Source organism: Heterodontus francisci, chromosome 7 (assembly GCF_036365525.1).
Source record: "Heterodontus francisci isolate sHetFra1 chromosome 7, sHetFra1.hap1, whole genome shotgun sequence".
Classification (NCBI taxonomy): Eukaryota; Metazoa; Chordata; class Chondrichthyes; order Heterodontiformes; family Heterodontidae; genus Heterodontus; species Heterodontus francisci.
In genome coordinates, this window is record NC_090377.1 from 51,164,103 (window position 1) to 51,181,836 (window position 17,734).

General features: G+C 39.5%; 1 protein-coding gene across 20 annotated transcripts in view; it reads left to right on the forward strand.

Moving 5' to 3' along the window:
• LOC137371703 (mucin-13-like) overlaps positions 1–17,734 on the forward strand; it is a 146,883-nt gene that overhangs the window by 12,297 nt on the left and 116,852 nt on the right. For 8 of the 20 annotated variants that reach the window (XM_068034511.1, XM_068034515.1, XM_068034514.1 and 5 more), the window contains exons 2-5: positions 8,010–8,033; positions 9,638–9,661; positions 11,281–11,304; positions 12,965–12,988. In XM_068034511.1, the coding sequence (XP_067890612.1) occupies positions 8,010–8,033; positions 9,638–9,661; positions 11,281–11,304; positions 12,965–12,988 (96 nt within the window). Of the gene's footprint in view, positions 1–8,009; positions 8,034–9,637; positions 9,662–11,280; positions 11,305–12,964; positions 12,989–16,292; positions 16,317–17,734 lie in introns of all 20 variants that reach the window. The other 12 variants (XM_068034507.1, XM_068034499.1, XM_068034501.1 and 9 more) reach the window with 3 other exon arrangements.

Genomic DNA, 17,734 nt, shown 5'->3' on the forward strand with positions numbered 1-17,734 from the left:
CCCACGTGGTCACAGGGAGAACTTGCAAACTCCGCAGAGACAATACCCAGAAGCGAATCCCGGGTCACTGGAGCTGTGAGGCCACTGTGCCGCCCTGTTGTATATAGTTAATATGATTGTTCCAAATTAACATTTCAAATTAACTCTCTTACTGCACCAACTGCAACAACCCCTATAGGTATGTTCCCTACATTTCACTGTGCTGTAATATCTGGTATGGAACATTTCCTTTCAAGCTGTATTACCCAAGATTAGAAATGCATGGATATACAGGGAATTTTGAAGAAAGAGTTTGATGGGGTAAGAAATTTTTGCATACAAGTGGTCATTGAAGATGAGTTAATCGTACCATGTAGAGAGACTTCTTCTTTCTTCTTTGGCCTCCTTGTCTCGAGAGACAATGGGTAAGCACCTGGAGGTGGTCAGTGGTTTATGGAGCAGCGCCTGGAGTGGCAATGAAGGCCAATTCTAGAGTGGCAGACTCTTCCACAGGTGCTGCAGAAAAAATTGGTTGTTGGAGCTGTTACACAGTTGGCTCTCCCCTTGCGCTTCTGTCTTTTTTCCTGCCAACTGCTAAGTCTCTTCGACCTGCCACACCTTAGCCCCGCCTTTATGGCTGCCCGCCAGCTCTGGTGATCGCTGGCAACTGACTCCCACGACTTGTGATCAATGTCACAGGACTTCATGTCGCGTTTGCAGACGTCTTTAAAGCAGAGACATGGACGGCCGATGGGTCTGATACCAGTGGCGAGCTCGCTGGACAACGTGTCCTTGGGGATCCTGCCATCTTCCATGCGGCTCACATGGCCAAGCCATCTCAAGCGCCGCTGACTCAGTCGTGTGTATATGCTGGGGATGTTGGCCGCCTCGAGGACTTCTGTGTTGGAGCTATGGTCCTGCCACCTGATGCCAAGGATTCTCCGGAGGCAGCGAAGATGGAATGAATTGAGACGTCGCTTTTGGCTGACATACCTTGTCCAGGCCTCGCTGCCATAGAGCAAGGTACTGAGGACACAGGCTTGATACACTTGGACTTTTGTGTTCCGTGTCAGTGCGCCATTTTCCCACACGCGCTTGTTGATTTCTGCATCGAGAGCCAGGTTACTGGTGATAGTTGAGCCTAGGTAGGTGAACTCGAACCACTTCCAGAGCGTGTTTGCCAATATTGATGGATGGAGCATTTCTGACGTCCTGTCCCATGATGTTTGTTTTCTTGAGGCTGATGGTTAGGCCAAATTCGTTGCAGGCAGCTGCAAACCTGTCGATGAGACTCTGCAGACACTCTTCAGTGTGAGATGTTAATGCAGCATCGTCAGCAAAGAGGAGTTCCCTGATGAGGACTTTCTGTACTTTGGTCTTCACTCTTAGACAGGCAAGGTTGAACAACCTGCCACCTGATCTTGTGTGGAGGAAAATTCCTTCTTCTGAAGACTTGAATGCATGTGAGAGCAGCAGGGAGAAGAAAATCCCAAACAGTGTGGGTGCGAGAACACAGCCCTGTTTCACGCCACTCAGGATAGGAAAGGGGTCGGATGAGGCGTCGCTGTGCTGAATTGTGCCTTTCATATTGTCATGGAATGAGGTGATGATACTTAGTAGCTTTGGTGGACATCCGATCTTTTCTAGTAGTCTGAAGAGACCACGTCTGCTGACGAAATCAAAGGCTTTGGTGAGATCAATGAAAGCAACGTAGAGGGGCATCTGTTGTTCGCGGCATTTCTCCGGTAGCTGACGAAGGGAGAACAGAGTGTCAATGGTCGATCTCGCTGCTCGAAAGTCACACTGTGCCTTAGGGTAAACATGCTCGGCCAGCTTCTGGAGCCTGTTTAAAGCGACTCGAGCGAAGACTTTCCCCACTATGCTGAGCAGGGAGATTCCACGGTAGTTGTTGCAGTCACTGCGGTCATCTTTGTTTTTATAGAGGGTGATGATATTGGCATCGTGCATGTCCTGTGGTACTGCTCCCTCGTCCCAGCACAGGCAAAGCAGGTCGTAGAGTGCTAAGAGTATAGCAGGCTTAGCACTCTTGATTATTTCAGGGGTAATGTCGTCCTTCCCAGGGGCTTTTCCGCTGGCTAGAGAATCAATGGCATCACTGAGTTCCGATTTTGTTGGCTGTATGTCCAGCTCATCCATGACTGGCAGAGACTGGGCTTCATTGAGGGTGGTCTCAGTGACAACATTCTCCCTGGAGTACAGTTCTAGGCAGTGGTCCACCCAGCGGTCCATTTGCTTGCGTTGGTCAGTGATTGTGTCCCCAGATTTAAATTTGAGGGGGGCAATCTTCTTGATGGTTGGCCCAAAAGCTCTCTTAATGCCATCATACATTCCTCTGATGTTTCTGGTGTCTGAGGCCAGCTGAATATGACTGCATAGGTGTTGCCAGTAGTCATTTGCACAGTGCCTGGCTGTTCTTTGTGCAGCTCTTCTGGCTGTTTTAAGTGCTACGGATGTTAACTCGCTGGGGGCTTTCTTGTAGTTCAGCAGTGCAATGCGCTTAGCGGCTATGACAGGTTCCAGCTCTTCAAAATGAGATTGAAGCCAGTCTCCATTCCGCTTCACACATAATAACATAAATAAGAAAAATGTGAAAACTTCTGGATGAATCCTGTGAATAAAGGTAGATAGCTTCATTTGGAAATCTGGTACCAACAGTTTAATTTCTGATTATTCTGACTTATGTCACCAATCACAGATTCTTCCAGGTCACATATCAATATTAAATTCCTTTTGCCAGTGCTTAGCTGACTAAGCTAACTGTCAATTATGATGATGAATTTATCATTCATTTAAATGGAAACCACAATGGGGAAAATTGCTAGCAGTTCTAGTTTAGTTTAGAGATACAGCACTGAAACAGGCCCTTCGGCCCACCGAGTCTATGCCAACCATCAACCACCCATTTATACTAATTCTACACTAATTCCATATTCCTACCACATCCCCACCTGTCCCTATATTTTCCCTACCACCTACACTAGGGGCAATTTCTAATGGCCAATTTACCTATCAACCTGCAAGTCTTTGGCATGTGGGAGGAAACCGGAGCACCCGGAGGAAACCCGTGCAGACACAGGGAGAACTTGCAAACTCCACACAGGCAGTACCCGGAATTGAACCCGGGTCGCTGGAGCTGTGAGGCTGCAGTGCTAACCACTGCACCACTGTTCCTTGCTCATATTGTGTAATGCAGGTTGGGAGAAAACATCTCTCAGAGCTACTGCAAGCAAGATACCCAAAACTGATCCAAGAGTAAATTATACAGGTTGAGAAGGAAACAGAAAATAATTCCCTACATAAAGTATTTGAAGAAATACTTGATGTGAATTGAAATGCAATCTCACTAGCAAATTTATTTGTTAGTTAATGGAGTAGCAGAGAGAATTTTGAAAGAATAACCTGTAAAGCCATAGAATTGCAAGGATATATGGGGAAAATAGAAGCATTAATTTTCATGGAAAAGGTATTTACAATTTAAAATGCACACGCTAAGTCACAATTAGATAAGATCATTGCTGCGACTGCTGGATAGGTTTGTCCCGATGAGGCAGGGAAGGGATGGTAGGGTGAAGGAACCTTGAATGACAAGAGATGTGGAACAGCTAGTCAAGAGGAAGAAGGAAGCTTACTTAAGGTTGAGGAAGCAAGGATCAGACAGGGCTCTAGAGGGTTACAAGGTAGCCAGGAAGGAACTGAAGAATGGACTTAGGAGAGCTAGAAGGGGACATGAAAAAGTCTTGGCGGGTAGGATTAAGGAGAATCCCAAGGCATTCTACACTTATGTGAGGAACAAGGAGATGGCTAGAGTGAGGGTAGGGCCGATCAGAGATAGTGGAGGGAACTTGTGCCTGGAGTCGGAGGAGGTCCTGAATGAATACTTTGCTTCAGTATTCACTAGTGAGAGGGACCTGGTCATTTGTGAGGACAGCGTGGAACAGGCTGATATGCTCGAACAGGTTGAGGTTAAGAGGGAGGTTGTGCTGGAAATTTTTAATGATATGAGGACAGTTAAGTCCCCGGGGCCAGACGGGATATGCCCAAGGATATTACGGGAAGCGAGGGAAGAGATTGCTGCGCCTTTGGCGATGATCTTTGCGTCTTCACTGTCCACTGGAGTAGTACCGGATGATTGGAGGGTGGCAAATGTTGTTCCCTTGTTCAAGAAAGGGAATAGGGATAACCCTGGGAATTATAGACCAGTCAGTCTTACGTCGGTAGTGGGCAAATTATTGGAGAGGATTCTGAGAGACAGGATTTATGATTTTTTGGAAAAGCATGGTTTGATTAGAGACAGTCAGCATGGCTTTGTGAGGGGCAGGTCATGCCTCCACAAGCCTTATTGAATTCTTTGAAGATGTGACAAAACACATTGATGAAGGAAGAGCAGTGGATGTGGTGTATATAGATTTTAGCAAGGCGTTTGATAAGGTTCCCCATGGTAGGCTCATTCAGAAAGTAAGGAGGCATGGGATTCAGGGAAAGTTGGCTTTCTGGATACAAAATTGGCTGGCCCATAGAAGTCAGAGGGTGGTAGTAGATGGAAAGTATTCAGCATGGAGCACGGTGACCAGTGGTGTTCCACAAGGATCTGTTCTGGGACCTCTGCTCTTTCTGATTTTTATAAATGACTTGGATGAGGAAGTGGAAGGCTGGGTTAGCAAGTTTGTCAATGACACGAAGGTTGCTGGAGTTGAGGATAGTGTGGAAGGCTGTTGTAGGTTGCAACGGGACATTGACAGGATGCAGAGCTGCGCGGAGAAGTGGCAGATGGAGTTCAACCTGGAAAAGTGTGAAGTGATTCATTTTGGAAGGTCGAATTTGAATGCGGAATACAGGCTTAAAGACAGGATTCTTGGTAGTGTGGAGGAACAGAGGGATCTTGGGGTCCATGTCCATAGATCGCTCAAAGTTGCCACCCAAGTTGATAGGGTTGTTAAGAAGGCGTATGGTGTGTTGGCTTTCATTAACAGGGGGATTGAGTTTAAGAGCCGCGAGGTTATGCTGCAGCTCCATAATGCCCTGGTTCGACCATACTTGGAATATTGTGTTCAGTTCTGGTCGCCTCATTGTAGGAAGGATGTGGAAGCTTTAGAGAGGGTGCAGAGGAGATTTACCAGGATGCTGCCTGGACTGGAGGGCATGTCCTATGAAGAAAGACTGAGGGAGCTAGGGCTTTTCTCATTGGAGCGAAGAAGGATGAGAGGTGACTTGATAGAGGGGTACAAGATGATGAGAGGCATAGATAGAGTCGATAGCCAGAGACTTTTTCCCAGGGTGGAAAGGGCTATCACCAGGGGGCATAATTTTAAGGTGATTGGAGGAAGGTTTCGGGGAGATGTCAGAGGTAGGTTCTTTACACAGAGAGTGGTGGGTGCGTGGATTGCGCTGCCAGCGGTGGTAGTAGAAGCAGATACATTAGGGGCATTTAAGCGACTCTTGGATAGGTACATGGATGACAGTAGAATGAACGGTAGGTAGTTAGTTTGATCTTAGAGTAGGTTAAAGGTTCGGCACAATATCCTGGGCCGAAGGGCCTGTACTGTGCTGTACTGTTCTATGTTCTATGTTCTATAACAACACTTAAGAAGTAAGATATGAAAACATGGAGGTAGAGACGAGAAAAGTCAGTTCAGAGTGGATAGCCTGACTTGGGAAATAGCACTGACATATTCGGGAAAATTTGGTTTTCAAGATTTCCCTTCCCAATGACTTCATTCTCCAATCGATGGAATTCCACCTAGACCAAAATAAAAATGACCCTCTTCCCTTTCTGATTCTTAAACACATATAAATCTGTTGTGCGCTGTGTGTAACAGCATTATTTCTTGTCCAATGAGAATCTACAAGAAGCGACTATTCCATTCCAAATTATAGAGGAACCGAGGTTTCAAGAAATGTTTCTTCTGCCAGAAATTTACACCAACATTGAATATTCTTTCTATGATTGTTTTTGCATTGCCATTCCTGCAAAGCATTCTTACAACTGCTTCCTGATGTGCAATCTTGGAATGATGTTGTAAGATCAAAAGAAATAGAATATTTTTTCTGATGGAAGAGGCATGGTTCCACTGCACATCAAATGTTATTGGCATGGGAGAGGAGGCAAAATAAAGATAATGCAATCAGTCTAAAGAATTTCCGATCGCAGACATATCTAAAGTATGTGAGCATTGTGTTATCACAAATGTGTTGTGCCAAGCAAAAATCCACAAAAACAGCAAAAAATTCTGAACAAAATTCTTCATGCACAGATTTATTCCAAAATTGAATATTGTTGATATGGTTGTTCCAAATTAACATTTCAAAATATCTCTCTTAAAGCATCGTGCACAACAAGCATTCCAGGTATGTTCTATACATTTCATTTTGACCGTAATGTCAGCTCCGGAACATTTCCATTCAAGGTGTATCAGCCAGAAATAGAAAGGCAAGGACATACACGGAGTTTAGAAGGAATATATTTTTCTACAAAGATTTGATATGGTATGAAATGTTTTCATACAAGTTGTCATTGAAGATGGCTCAATCCTACTGGGTAGAGACACTATTATAGCATGTATAAGGACAATATGAAAACATGTGGATGAAACCAGAGAAAGTGGATAAAGGTAGATATCTTCAATACGAAATCGGGTATGGCCATTTTAATTTCTGATTCTTCTGTATCATGACACCAAACACAAAATCTTCGAGGTCACATACCAAAATTAACTTATTTTTGGCAGTGTAAAGCTAACTAAGCTAACTTTCAATTGTGATGTTGAATTTATCATTTATTTAAATGGAAATCATAATGGGGACAATTTTTCATAGTTTTCCGGCCCATGGTCATATTGTGCAATGTTGCATTGGTAAGGCAGAATGGGAGAAAACTTTCTACAATATCTCTCTCAGAGCTACTCCAAGCAAGATACCGAAGAGTGATCCAAGCACAAATTGTGCAGGTTGAGAAGGAGGCCGAAAATACTTCCCGACTAAGGCATCTGAAGAAACACTTAATGCAAATTGAAATGCAATCCAGCTGGCAAATTTGTTTGCTCATTTGTGGAGCTAGCAGAGAGAATGTTCAAAGAATACCCTGTAAGGGCTTAGAGATGCAAGGATAATGGGAACAATGGAAGGACTAATTTTTATAGAAAAGGTATTTAAAATGTGAAATAGACGCACTAAATGGCAATAGATAAGATCATTGCTACACGTGGAAAGAATATAACATCACTTCATAAGCAAGATATGAAAACAAAGAGGGAGAGGTGAGATAAGTCAAATTGGATTGGACAGCCTCACTGGGGAAATAGCACTGAAATATTCAGGGAATTTTGGTTTTGGCTAAGGTGGACAACTGGCAATTGCAGAACAGTCACCGCCATACAGCCTGCAAGATTTCCCTGCCCAATGACTACATTCTGCAATCTGTGACTTCCACCTGGGCCAAAAGTGAAAATGACCTTGTTCCATTTCTCATTCTTAGACTCATGTAATTTTGTTTTGCACTGCATTTAACAGCATTGTTTGTTGTTCAATGAAAATCGACAACAGGCAAATATTCCATTCCAAATTTTAGCAAAACCAAGGTCTCAAGAAAAGCTTCTTCTGCTAGAAATTAATGCCAACTTTCAATCTTTTTCTATGATTGTTTTTACATTGCTGTTCCTGGAAAGCATTCTTACAACTGCTTTCTGATGTGCTACTTTAGAACAAATGTTGTGAAATCTAAGGAACTAGAATATCTTTACCTGATGGAAGAGACATGGTTCCATTGCACACCATATACTAGTGGGATGGGAGAGATTGCAAATGAAGATAATGCAATCAGCCTAATGTATTTCTGATCTCAGAGATATTTGAATTGTGCGAGCAATGTGTTTATTCGAATTGCTTTGTGTCCAGCAAAAATCCACAACAGTAAAGATTATGAACAAATATTCTTCTTTCAGAAATTTATTCTGAAGTTGAATATAGTTGATATGATTGTTCCAAATTAACCTTTCAAAATATCTCTCTTACAGCATCGACTGGAACAAGTGGTGCAGGTATGTTCTCTACATTTCATTGTGCTGTAATGTCTGGTATGGAACATTTCCTATCAAGCTGTATTATCCAAGATTAGAAATTCATGGACATACAGGGAATTTAGAAGGAACGGGCTGACATTGTAAGAATTATTTTCAAACAAGTGATCACTGAAGATGAGTCAATCATACCATTTCGAGAGATTATAACAACATAAATAAGGAAAATGTGAAAACGTCTGGATGAATCCTATGAATAAAGGTCGATAGCTTCATTTGGAAATCTGGTAGCAACAGTTTAATTTCTGATTATTCTGACTCATGTCAGCAAGCACAGATCCTTCCAGGTCACATATCAATATTAAATTCTTTTTGGCAGTGCTTAGCTAACTAAGCTAACTTTCAATTATGATGATGAATTTATCATTCATTTATATGGAAACCACAATGGGGAAAATTGCTTGCAGTTCTCTGTTCCTTGCTCATATTGTGTAATGCATGCTGGGAGAAAACATCTCTCAGAGCTACTGCATGCAAGATACCCATAACTGATCCAAGAATAAATTGTACAGCTTGAGAAGGAAACAGAAAATATTTCCATACATAAAGTAATTGAAGAAATACTTGATGTAAATTGAAATGCAATTGAACTGGCAAATTTATTTGTTAATTAATCGAGTAGCAGAGAGAATTTTGAAAAACCTGTAAAAACATAGAAATGCAAGGACATAAGGGGAGAATGGAAGCCTTAATTTTCACGAAGAAGGTATTTACAATATAAAATGCACACACTAAGTCGCAATTAGACAAGATCATTGCTGCACGTGGAGAGAATATAACAACACTTAAGAAGTAAGATATGAAAACATGGAGGGAGTGATGAGAAAAGTCAGATTAGAGTGGATAGTCTGACTGGGGAAATAGCACTGACATGTTCAGGTAAATTTGGTTTTGGCAAAGGTGGACAACTGGCAATTGCTGAACAATCACCGCTATATATCCTGCAAAATTTCCCTTCCCAATGAATTCATTCTGCAATTGATGGACCAAAATGAAAATGACCCTCTTCCCTATCTGATTCTTAAACACGTATAAATCTGTTGTGCGCTGTGTGTAACAGCATTGTTCCTTGTCCAATGGGATCTACAATAAGCAAATATTCCATTCCAAATTTTAGAGGAACCGAGGTTTCAAGAAATGTTTCTTCTGCCGGAAATTAACACCAACTTTGAATATTCTTTCTATGATTGTTTTTGCATTGCCATTCCTGCAAAGCATTCTTACAACTGCTTCCTGATGTGCAATCTTGGAATAATGTTGTAAAATCAAAAGAAATAGAATATTTTTTTCTGATGGAAGAGGCATGGTTCCACTGCACATCAAATGTTATTGGGATGGGAGAGGAAACAAAATAAAGATAATGCAATCAGTCTGAAGAATTTCAGATCCCAGACAGATCTGAATTGTGTGAGCATTGTGTTGATTGTAATTGTTTTGTGTCAAGCAAAAATCCACAAAAACAGCAAATATTATGAACAAAATTCTTCTTCCAGAAATTTATTCCAAAGTTGAATATTGTTGATATGATTGTTCCAAATTAACATTTCAAAATATCTCTCTTACAGCATCGACTGGAACAACTGGTGCAGGTATGCTCTCTACATTTCATTGTGCTGTAATGTCTGGTATGGAACATTTCCTATCAAGCTGTATTATCCAAGATTAGAAATTCATGGACATACAGGGAATGTAGAAGGAACGGGCTGACATTGTAAGAACTATTTTCAAACAAGTGATCACTGAAGATGAGTCAATCATACCATTTCGAGAGATTATAACAACATAAATAAGGAAAATGTGAAAACGTCTGGATGAATCCTATGAATAAAGGTCGATAGCTTCATTTGGAAATCTGGTAGCAACAGTTTAATTTCTGATTATTCTGACCCATGTCAGCAAGCACAGATCCTTCCAGGTCACATATCAATATTAAATTCTTTTTGGCAGTGCTTAGCTAACTAAGCTAACTTTCAATTATGATGATGAATTTATCATTCATTTATATGGAAACCACAATGGGGAAAATTGCTTGCAGTTCTCTGTTCCTTGCTCATATTGTGTAATGCATGCTGGGAGAAAACATCTCTCAGAGCTACTGCAAGCAAGATACCCATAACTGATCCAAGAATATATTGTACAGCTTGAGAAGGAAACAGAAAATACTTCCATACATAAAGTAATTGAAGAAATACTTGATGTGAATTGAAATGCATTCCAACTAGCAAATTTATTTGTGATTTAAGGGAGTAGCAGAGAGAATTTTGAAAAGATTACCTGTAAAGCTATAGGAATGCAAGGGTATATGGGGAGAATGGAAGTCTTAATTTTCATGGAAAAGGTATTTACAATATAAAATGCACACACTAAGTCACAATTAGACAAGATCATTGCTGCACGTGGAGAGAATATAACAACACTTAAGAAGTAAGATATGAAAACATGAGGGAGAGACAAGAAAAGTCAGATTAGAGTGGATAGTCTGACGAGGGAAATAGCACTGACATATTCATGTGCATTTGGTTTTGGCAAAGGTGGACAACTGGCCATTGCAGAACAGTCACCGCTATACATCCTGCAAAATTTCCCCTCCCAATGACGTCACTCTGCAATCGATGGAATTCCACCTGGACCAAAATGAAAATGTTCTGCTTCTCTTTCTGATTCTTAAACACATATAAATCTGTTGTGCGCTGTGTGTAACAACATTTCTTCTTGTCCAATGAGAATCTACAGGAAGTAAATAATCCATTCCAAATTATAGAGGAACCGAGGTCTCAAGAACGACTTCTTTTGCCAGAAATTAACACCAACTTTGAATCTTCTTTCTATGATTGTTTTTGCATTGCCATTTCTGGAAAGCATTCTTACAACTGCTTCCTGATGTGCAGTCTTGGAATGATGTTGTAAAATCAAAAGAACTGGAATAATTTTTCTGATGGAAGAGGCATGGTTCCACTGCACATCAAATGTTATTGGGATGGGAGAGGAGGCAAAATGAAGACAATGCAATCAGTCTAAAGAATTTCGGATCCCAGACAGATCTGAATTGTGTGAGCATTGTGTTTATTGTAATTGTTTTGTGTCAAGCAAAAATCCACAAAAACAGCAAATATTATGAACACAATTCTTCTTCCAGAAATTTATTCCAAAGTTGAATATTGTCGATATGATTGTTCCAAATTAACATTTCAAAATATCTCTCTTTCAGCACCAACCGGAACAAGCAATTCAGGTATGTTCTATACACTTTGTGGCTGTAATGTCAGCTATGGAACATTTCCATTCAAAGTGCATCTGCCAGAAATAGAAAGGCAAGGACATACAGGGAGTTTAGAAGGAATATAATTTTCTGCAAAGCTTTGATGTGGTATGAAATGTTGTAATACAAGTGGTCATTGAAGATGGCTCAATCCTACTGTGTAGAGAGACTATAATAACATAAATAAGCCCAATATAAAAGCATGTGGATGAAATCAGAGAAAGTGGATAAAGGTAGATATCTTCAATTCAAAATCCGGTTGGGCCATTATAATTTCTGATTCTTCTGAATCATGTCACCTAATACAGAATCTTCCAGGTCACATACCAATATTAAATTCTTTTAGGCACTGTTTTGCTAACTATGCTAACTTTCAATTGTGATGTTGAATTTATCATTTATTTAAATGGAAATCATAATGGGGCCAATTCTTCATAGTTTTCCGGTCCATGGTTATATTGCGCTATGTTGCATTGGTAAGGCTGAATGAGAGAAAACTTCCTACAATATCTCTCTCAGAGCTACTCCAAGCAAGATATCTATGACCGATCCAAGAACAAATTGTGCAGTTGAGAAGAAGGCCGAGAATACTTCCCGACTAAGGCATCTGAAGAAACACTTGATACGAATTGAAATGCAATCCAACTGGCAAATTTGTTTGTTAATTTGAGCAGCTAGCAGAGAGAATGTTCAAAGAATAACCTGTAAGGGCTTAGCGATGCAAGGATATACAGAAACAATGGAAGGATTAATTTTTATGGAAAAGGTATTTAAAATATGAAATACACCCACTAAGTGGCAATAGATAAGATCATTGCTGCACATGGAGAGAATATAAGATCACTTCATAAGTAAGGTATGAAAATAGCAGGCAGAGACGAGAAAAGTCAGATTAGATTGGATCCCCTCACTGGCGAAATAGGACTGACATATTCATCTAATTTTGGTTTTGGCCAAGGTGGACAACTGGCCATTGCAGAACAGTCACCGCTATACAGCCTGCAAGATTTCCCTGTCCAATGACTACATTCTGCAATCTGTGGCTTCCACCTTGGCCAAAAGTGAAAATGACCCTGTTCTATTTCTGATTCTTGGACTCATGTAAAGTTGTTTTGCACTGCATTTAACAGCATTGTTTGTTGTTCAATGAAAACCGACAACAGGCAAATATTCCATTCCAAATTTTAGCAAAACCAAGTTCTCAAGAAAAGCTTCTTCTGCTAGAAATTAATGGCAACTTTCAATGTTTTTCTATGATTGTTTTTAAATTGCCATTCCTGGAATGCATTCTTACAACTGCTTTCTGATGTGCTACTTTCGAACAAATGTTGTGAAATCTAAGGAACTAGAATATCTTTACCTGATGGAAGAGACATGGTTCCATTGAACAACACATACTAGTGGGATGGGAGAGATTGCCAATGAAGATAATGCAATCAGCCGAACGTATTTCTGATCTCAGAGATATTTAAATTGTGTGAGCAATGTGTTTATTCGAATTGCTTTGTGTCCAGCAAAACTCCACAACAGTAAAGATTATGAACAAATATTATTCTTTCAGAAATTTATTCCAAAGTTGAATATAGTTGATATGATTGTTCCAAATTAACCTTTCAAAATATCTCTCTTACAGCACCACCTACAAAAACCTCTATAGGTATGTTCTCTATATTTCATTGAACTGTAATGTCTGGTATGGAACATTTCCTTTCAAGCTGTATTACCCAAGATTAGAATTTCATGGACATACAGGGAGTTTAGAAGGAATGGGCAGACATTGTAAGAATTGTTTTCATACACGTGGTCACTGAAGATGAGTCAATCATACCATGTAGTGAGACTAAAGTAACATAAATAAGGAAAATGTGAAAACGTCTGGATGAATCCAGTGAATAATTGGAGATAGCTTCATTTGGAAATCTGGCACCAACAATTTAATTTCTGATTATTCTGACTCATGTCAGCAAGCACAGATTCTTCTGGGTCACATATCAACATTAAACTCTTTTTGGCAGTGCTTAGCTAACTAAGCTAACTTTCAATTATGATGATGAATTTATCATTCATTTAAATGGAAACCACAATGGGGAAAATTGCTTGCAGTTCTCTGTTCCTTGCTCATATTGTGTAATGCATGCTGGGAGAAAACATCTCTCAGAGCTACTGCATGCATGATACCCATAACTGATCCAAGAATAAATTGTACAGCTTGAGAAGGAAACAGAAAATACTTCCATTCATAAAGAATTTAAAGAAATACTTCATGTGAATTGAAATGCATTCCAACTGGCAAATTTATTTGTTATTTAAGGGAGTAGCAGAGAGAATTTTGAAAAGATTACCTGTAAAGCCATAGGAATGCAAGGGTATATGGGGAGAATGGAAGTCTTAATTTTCATGGAAAAGGTATTTACAATATAAAATGCACACACTAAGTCACAATTAGACAAGATCATTGCTGCACGTGGAGAGAATATAACAACACTTAAGAAGTAAGATATGAAAACATGAGGGAGAGACAAGAAAAGTCAGATTAGAGTGGATAGTCTGATGAGGGAAATAGCACTGACATATTCATGTGCATTTGGTTTTGGCAAAGGTGGGCAACTGGCAATTGCTGAACAGTCACCGCTATACATCCTGCAAAATTTCCCTTCCCAATGACGTCACTCTGCAATCGATGGAGTACCACCTGGACCAAAATGAAAATGTTCTGCTTCTCTTTCTGATTCTTAAACACATATAAATCTGTTGTGCGCTGTGTGTAACAACATTTCTTCTTGTCCAATGAGAATCTACAGGAAGTAAATAATCCATTCCAAATTATAGAGGAACCGAGGTCTCAAGAACGACTTCTTTTGCCAGAAATTAACACCAACTTTGAATCTTCTTTCTATGATTGTTTTTGCATTGCCATTTCTGGAAAGCATTCTTACAACTGCTTCCTGATGTGCAGTCTTGGAATGATGTTGTAAAATCAAAAGAACTGGAATAATTTTTCTGATGGAAGAGGCATGGTTCCACTGCACATCAAATGTTATTGGGATGGGAGAGGAGGCAAAATAAAGACAATGCAATCAGTCTAAAGAATTTCGGATCCCAGACAGATCTGAATTGTGTGAGCATTGTGTTTATTGTAATTGTTTTGTGTCAAGCAAAAATCCACAAAAACAGCAAATATTATGAACACAATTCTTCTTCCAGAAATTTATTCCAAAGTTGAGTATTGTTGATATGATTGTTCCAAATTAACATTTCAAAATATCTCTCTTTCAGCACCAACCGGAACAAGCAATTCAGGTATGTTCTATACACTTTGTGGCTGTAATGTCAGCTACGGAACATTTCCATTCAAAGTGCATCTGCCAGAAATAGAAAGGCAAGGACATACAGGGAGTTTAGAAGGAATATAATTTTCTGCAAAGCTTTGATGTGGTATGAAATGTTGTAATACAAGTGGTCATTGAAGATGGCTCAATCCTACTGTGTAGAGAGACTATAATAACATAAATAAGCCCAATATAAAAGCATGTGGATGAAATCAGAGAAAGTGGATAAAGGTAGATATCTTCAATTCAAAATCCGGTTGGGCCATTATAATTTCTGATTCTTCTGAATCATGTCACCTAATACAGAATCTTCCAGGTCACATACCAATATTAAATTCTTTTAGGCACTGTTTTGCTAACTATGCTAACTTTCAATTGTGATGTTGAATTTATCATTTATTTAAATGGAAATCATAATGGGGCCAATTCTTCATAGTTTTCCGGTCCATGGTTATATTGCGCTATGTTGCATTGGTAAGGCTGAATGAGAGAAAACTTCCTACAATATCTCTCTCAGAGCTACTCCAAGCAAGATATCTATGACCGATCCAAGAACAAATTGTGCAGGTTGAGAAGAAGGCCGAGAATACTTCCCGACTAAGGCATCTGAAGAAACACTTGATACGAATTGAAATGCAATCCAACTGGCAAATTTGTTTGTTAATTTGAGCAGCTAGCAGAGAGAATGTTCAAAGAATAACCTGTAAGGGCTTAGCGATGCAAAGATATACGGAAACAACGGAAGGATTAATTTTTATGGAAAAGGTATTTAAAATATGAAATACACCCACTAAGTGGCAATAGATAAGATCATTGCTACACATGGAGAGAATATAAGATCACTTCATAAGTAAGGTATGAAAATAGCAGGCAGAGACGAGAAAAGTCAGATTAGATTGGATCCCCTCACTGGCGAAATAGGACTGACATATTCATCTAATTTTGGTTTTGGCCAAGGTGGACAACTGGCCATTGCAGAACAGTCACCGCTATACAGCCTGCAAGATTTCCCTGCCCAATGACTACATTCTGCAATCTGTGGCTTCCACCTTGGCCAAAAGTGAAAATGACCCTGTTCTATTTCTGATTCTTAGACTCATGTAAAGTTGTTTTGCACTGCATTTAACAGCATTGTTTGTTGTTCAATGAAAACCGACAACAGGCAAATATTCCATTCCAAATTTTAGCAAAACCAAGTTCTCAAGAAAAGCTTCTTCTGCTAGAAATTAATGGCAACTTTCAATGTTTTTCTATGATTGTTTTTAAATTGCCATTCCTGGAATGCATTCTTACAACTGCTTTCTGATGTGCTACTTTCGAACAAATGTTGTGAAATCTAAGGAACTAGAATATCTTTACCTGATGGAAGAGACATGGTTCCATTGCACAGCATATACTAGTGGGATGGGAGAGATTGCAAATGAAGATAATGCAATCAGCCGAACGTATTTCTGATCTCAGAGATATTTAAATTGTGTGAGCAATGTGTTTATTCGAATTGCTTTGTGTCCAGCAAAACTCCACAACAGTAAAGATTATGAACAAATATTATTCTTTCAGAAATGTATTCCAAAGTTGAATATAGTTGATATGATTGTTCCAAATTAACCTTTCAAAATATCTCTCTTGCAGCACCACCTACAAAAACCTCTATAGGTATGTTCTCTATATTTCATTGAACTGTAATGTCTGGTATGCAACATTTCCTTTCAAGCTGCATTACCCAAGATTAGAATTTCATGGACATACAGGGAGTTTAGAAGGAATGGGCAGACATTGTAAGAATTGTTTTCATACACATGGTCACTGAAGATGAGTCAATCATACCATGTAGTGAGACTAAAGGAACATAAATAAGGAAAATGTGAAAACGTCTGGATGAATCCAGTGAATAATTGGAGATAGCTTCATTTGGAAATCTGGTACCAACAATTTAATTTCTGATTATTCTGACTCATGTCAGCAAGCACAGATTCTTCTGGGTCACATATCAACATTAAACTCTTTTTGGCAGTGCTTAGCTAACTAAGCTAACTTTCAATTATGATGATGAATTTATCATTCATTTAAATGGAAACCACAATGGGGAAAATTGCTTGCAGTTCTCTGTTCCTTGCTCACATTGTGTAATGCATGCTGGGAGAAAACATCTCTCAGAGCTACTGCATGCATGATACCCATAACTGATCCAAGAATAAATTGTACAGCTTGAGAAGGAAACAGAAAATACTTCCATTCATAAAGAATTTAAAGAAATACTTCATGTGAATTGAAATGCATTCCAACTGGCAAATTTATTTGTTATTTAAGGGAGTAGCAGAGAGAATTTTGAAAAGATTACCTGTAAAGCCATAGGAATGCAAGGGTATATGGGGAGAATGGAAGTCTTAATTTTCATGGAAAAGGTATTTACAATATAAAATGCACACACTAAGTCACAATTAGACAAGATCATTGCTGCACGTGGAGAGAATATAACAACACTTAAGAAGTAAGATATGAAAACATGAGGGAGAGACAAGAAAAGTCAGATTAGAGTGGATAGTCTGATGAGGGAAATAGCACTGACATATTCATGTGCATTTGGTTTTGGCAAAGGTGGACAACTGGCAATTGCTGAACAGTCACCGCTATAAATACTGCAAAATTTCCCTTCCCAATGACTTCACTCTGCAATCGATGGAATTCCACCTGGACCAAAATGAAAGTGTTCTGCTTCCCTTTCTGATTCTTAAACACATATAAATCTGTTGTGCGCTGTGTGTAACAACATTTCTTCTTGTCCAATGAGAATCTACAGGAAGTAAATAATCCATTCCAAATTATAGAGGAACCGAGGTCTCAAGAACGACTTCTTTTGCCAGAAATTAACACCAACTTTGAATCTTCTTTCTATGATTGTTTTTGCATTGCCATTTCTGGAAAGCATTCTTACAACTGCTTCCTGATGTGCAGTCTTGGAATGATGTTGTAAAATCAAAAGAACTGGAATAATTTTTCTGATGGAAGAGGCATGGTTCCACTGCACATCAAATGTTATTGGGATGGGAGAGGAGGCAAAATAAAGACAATGC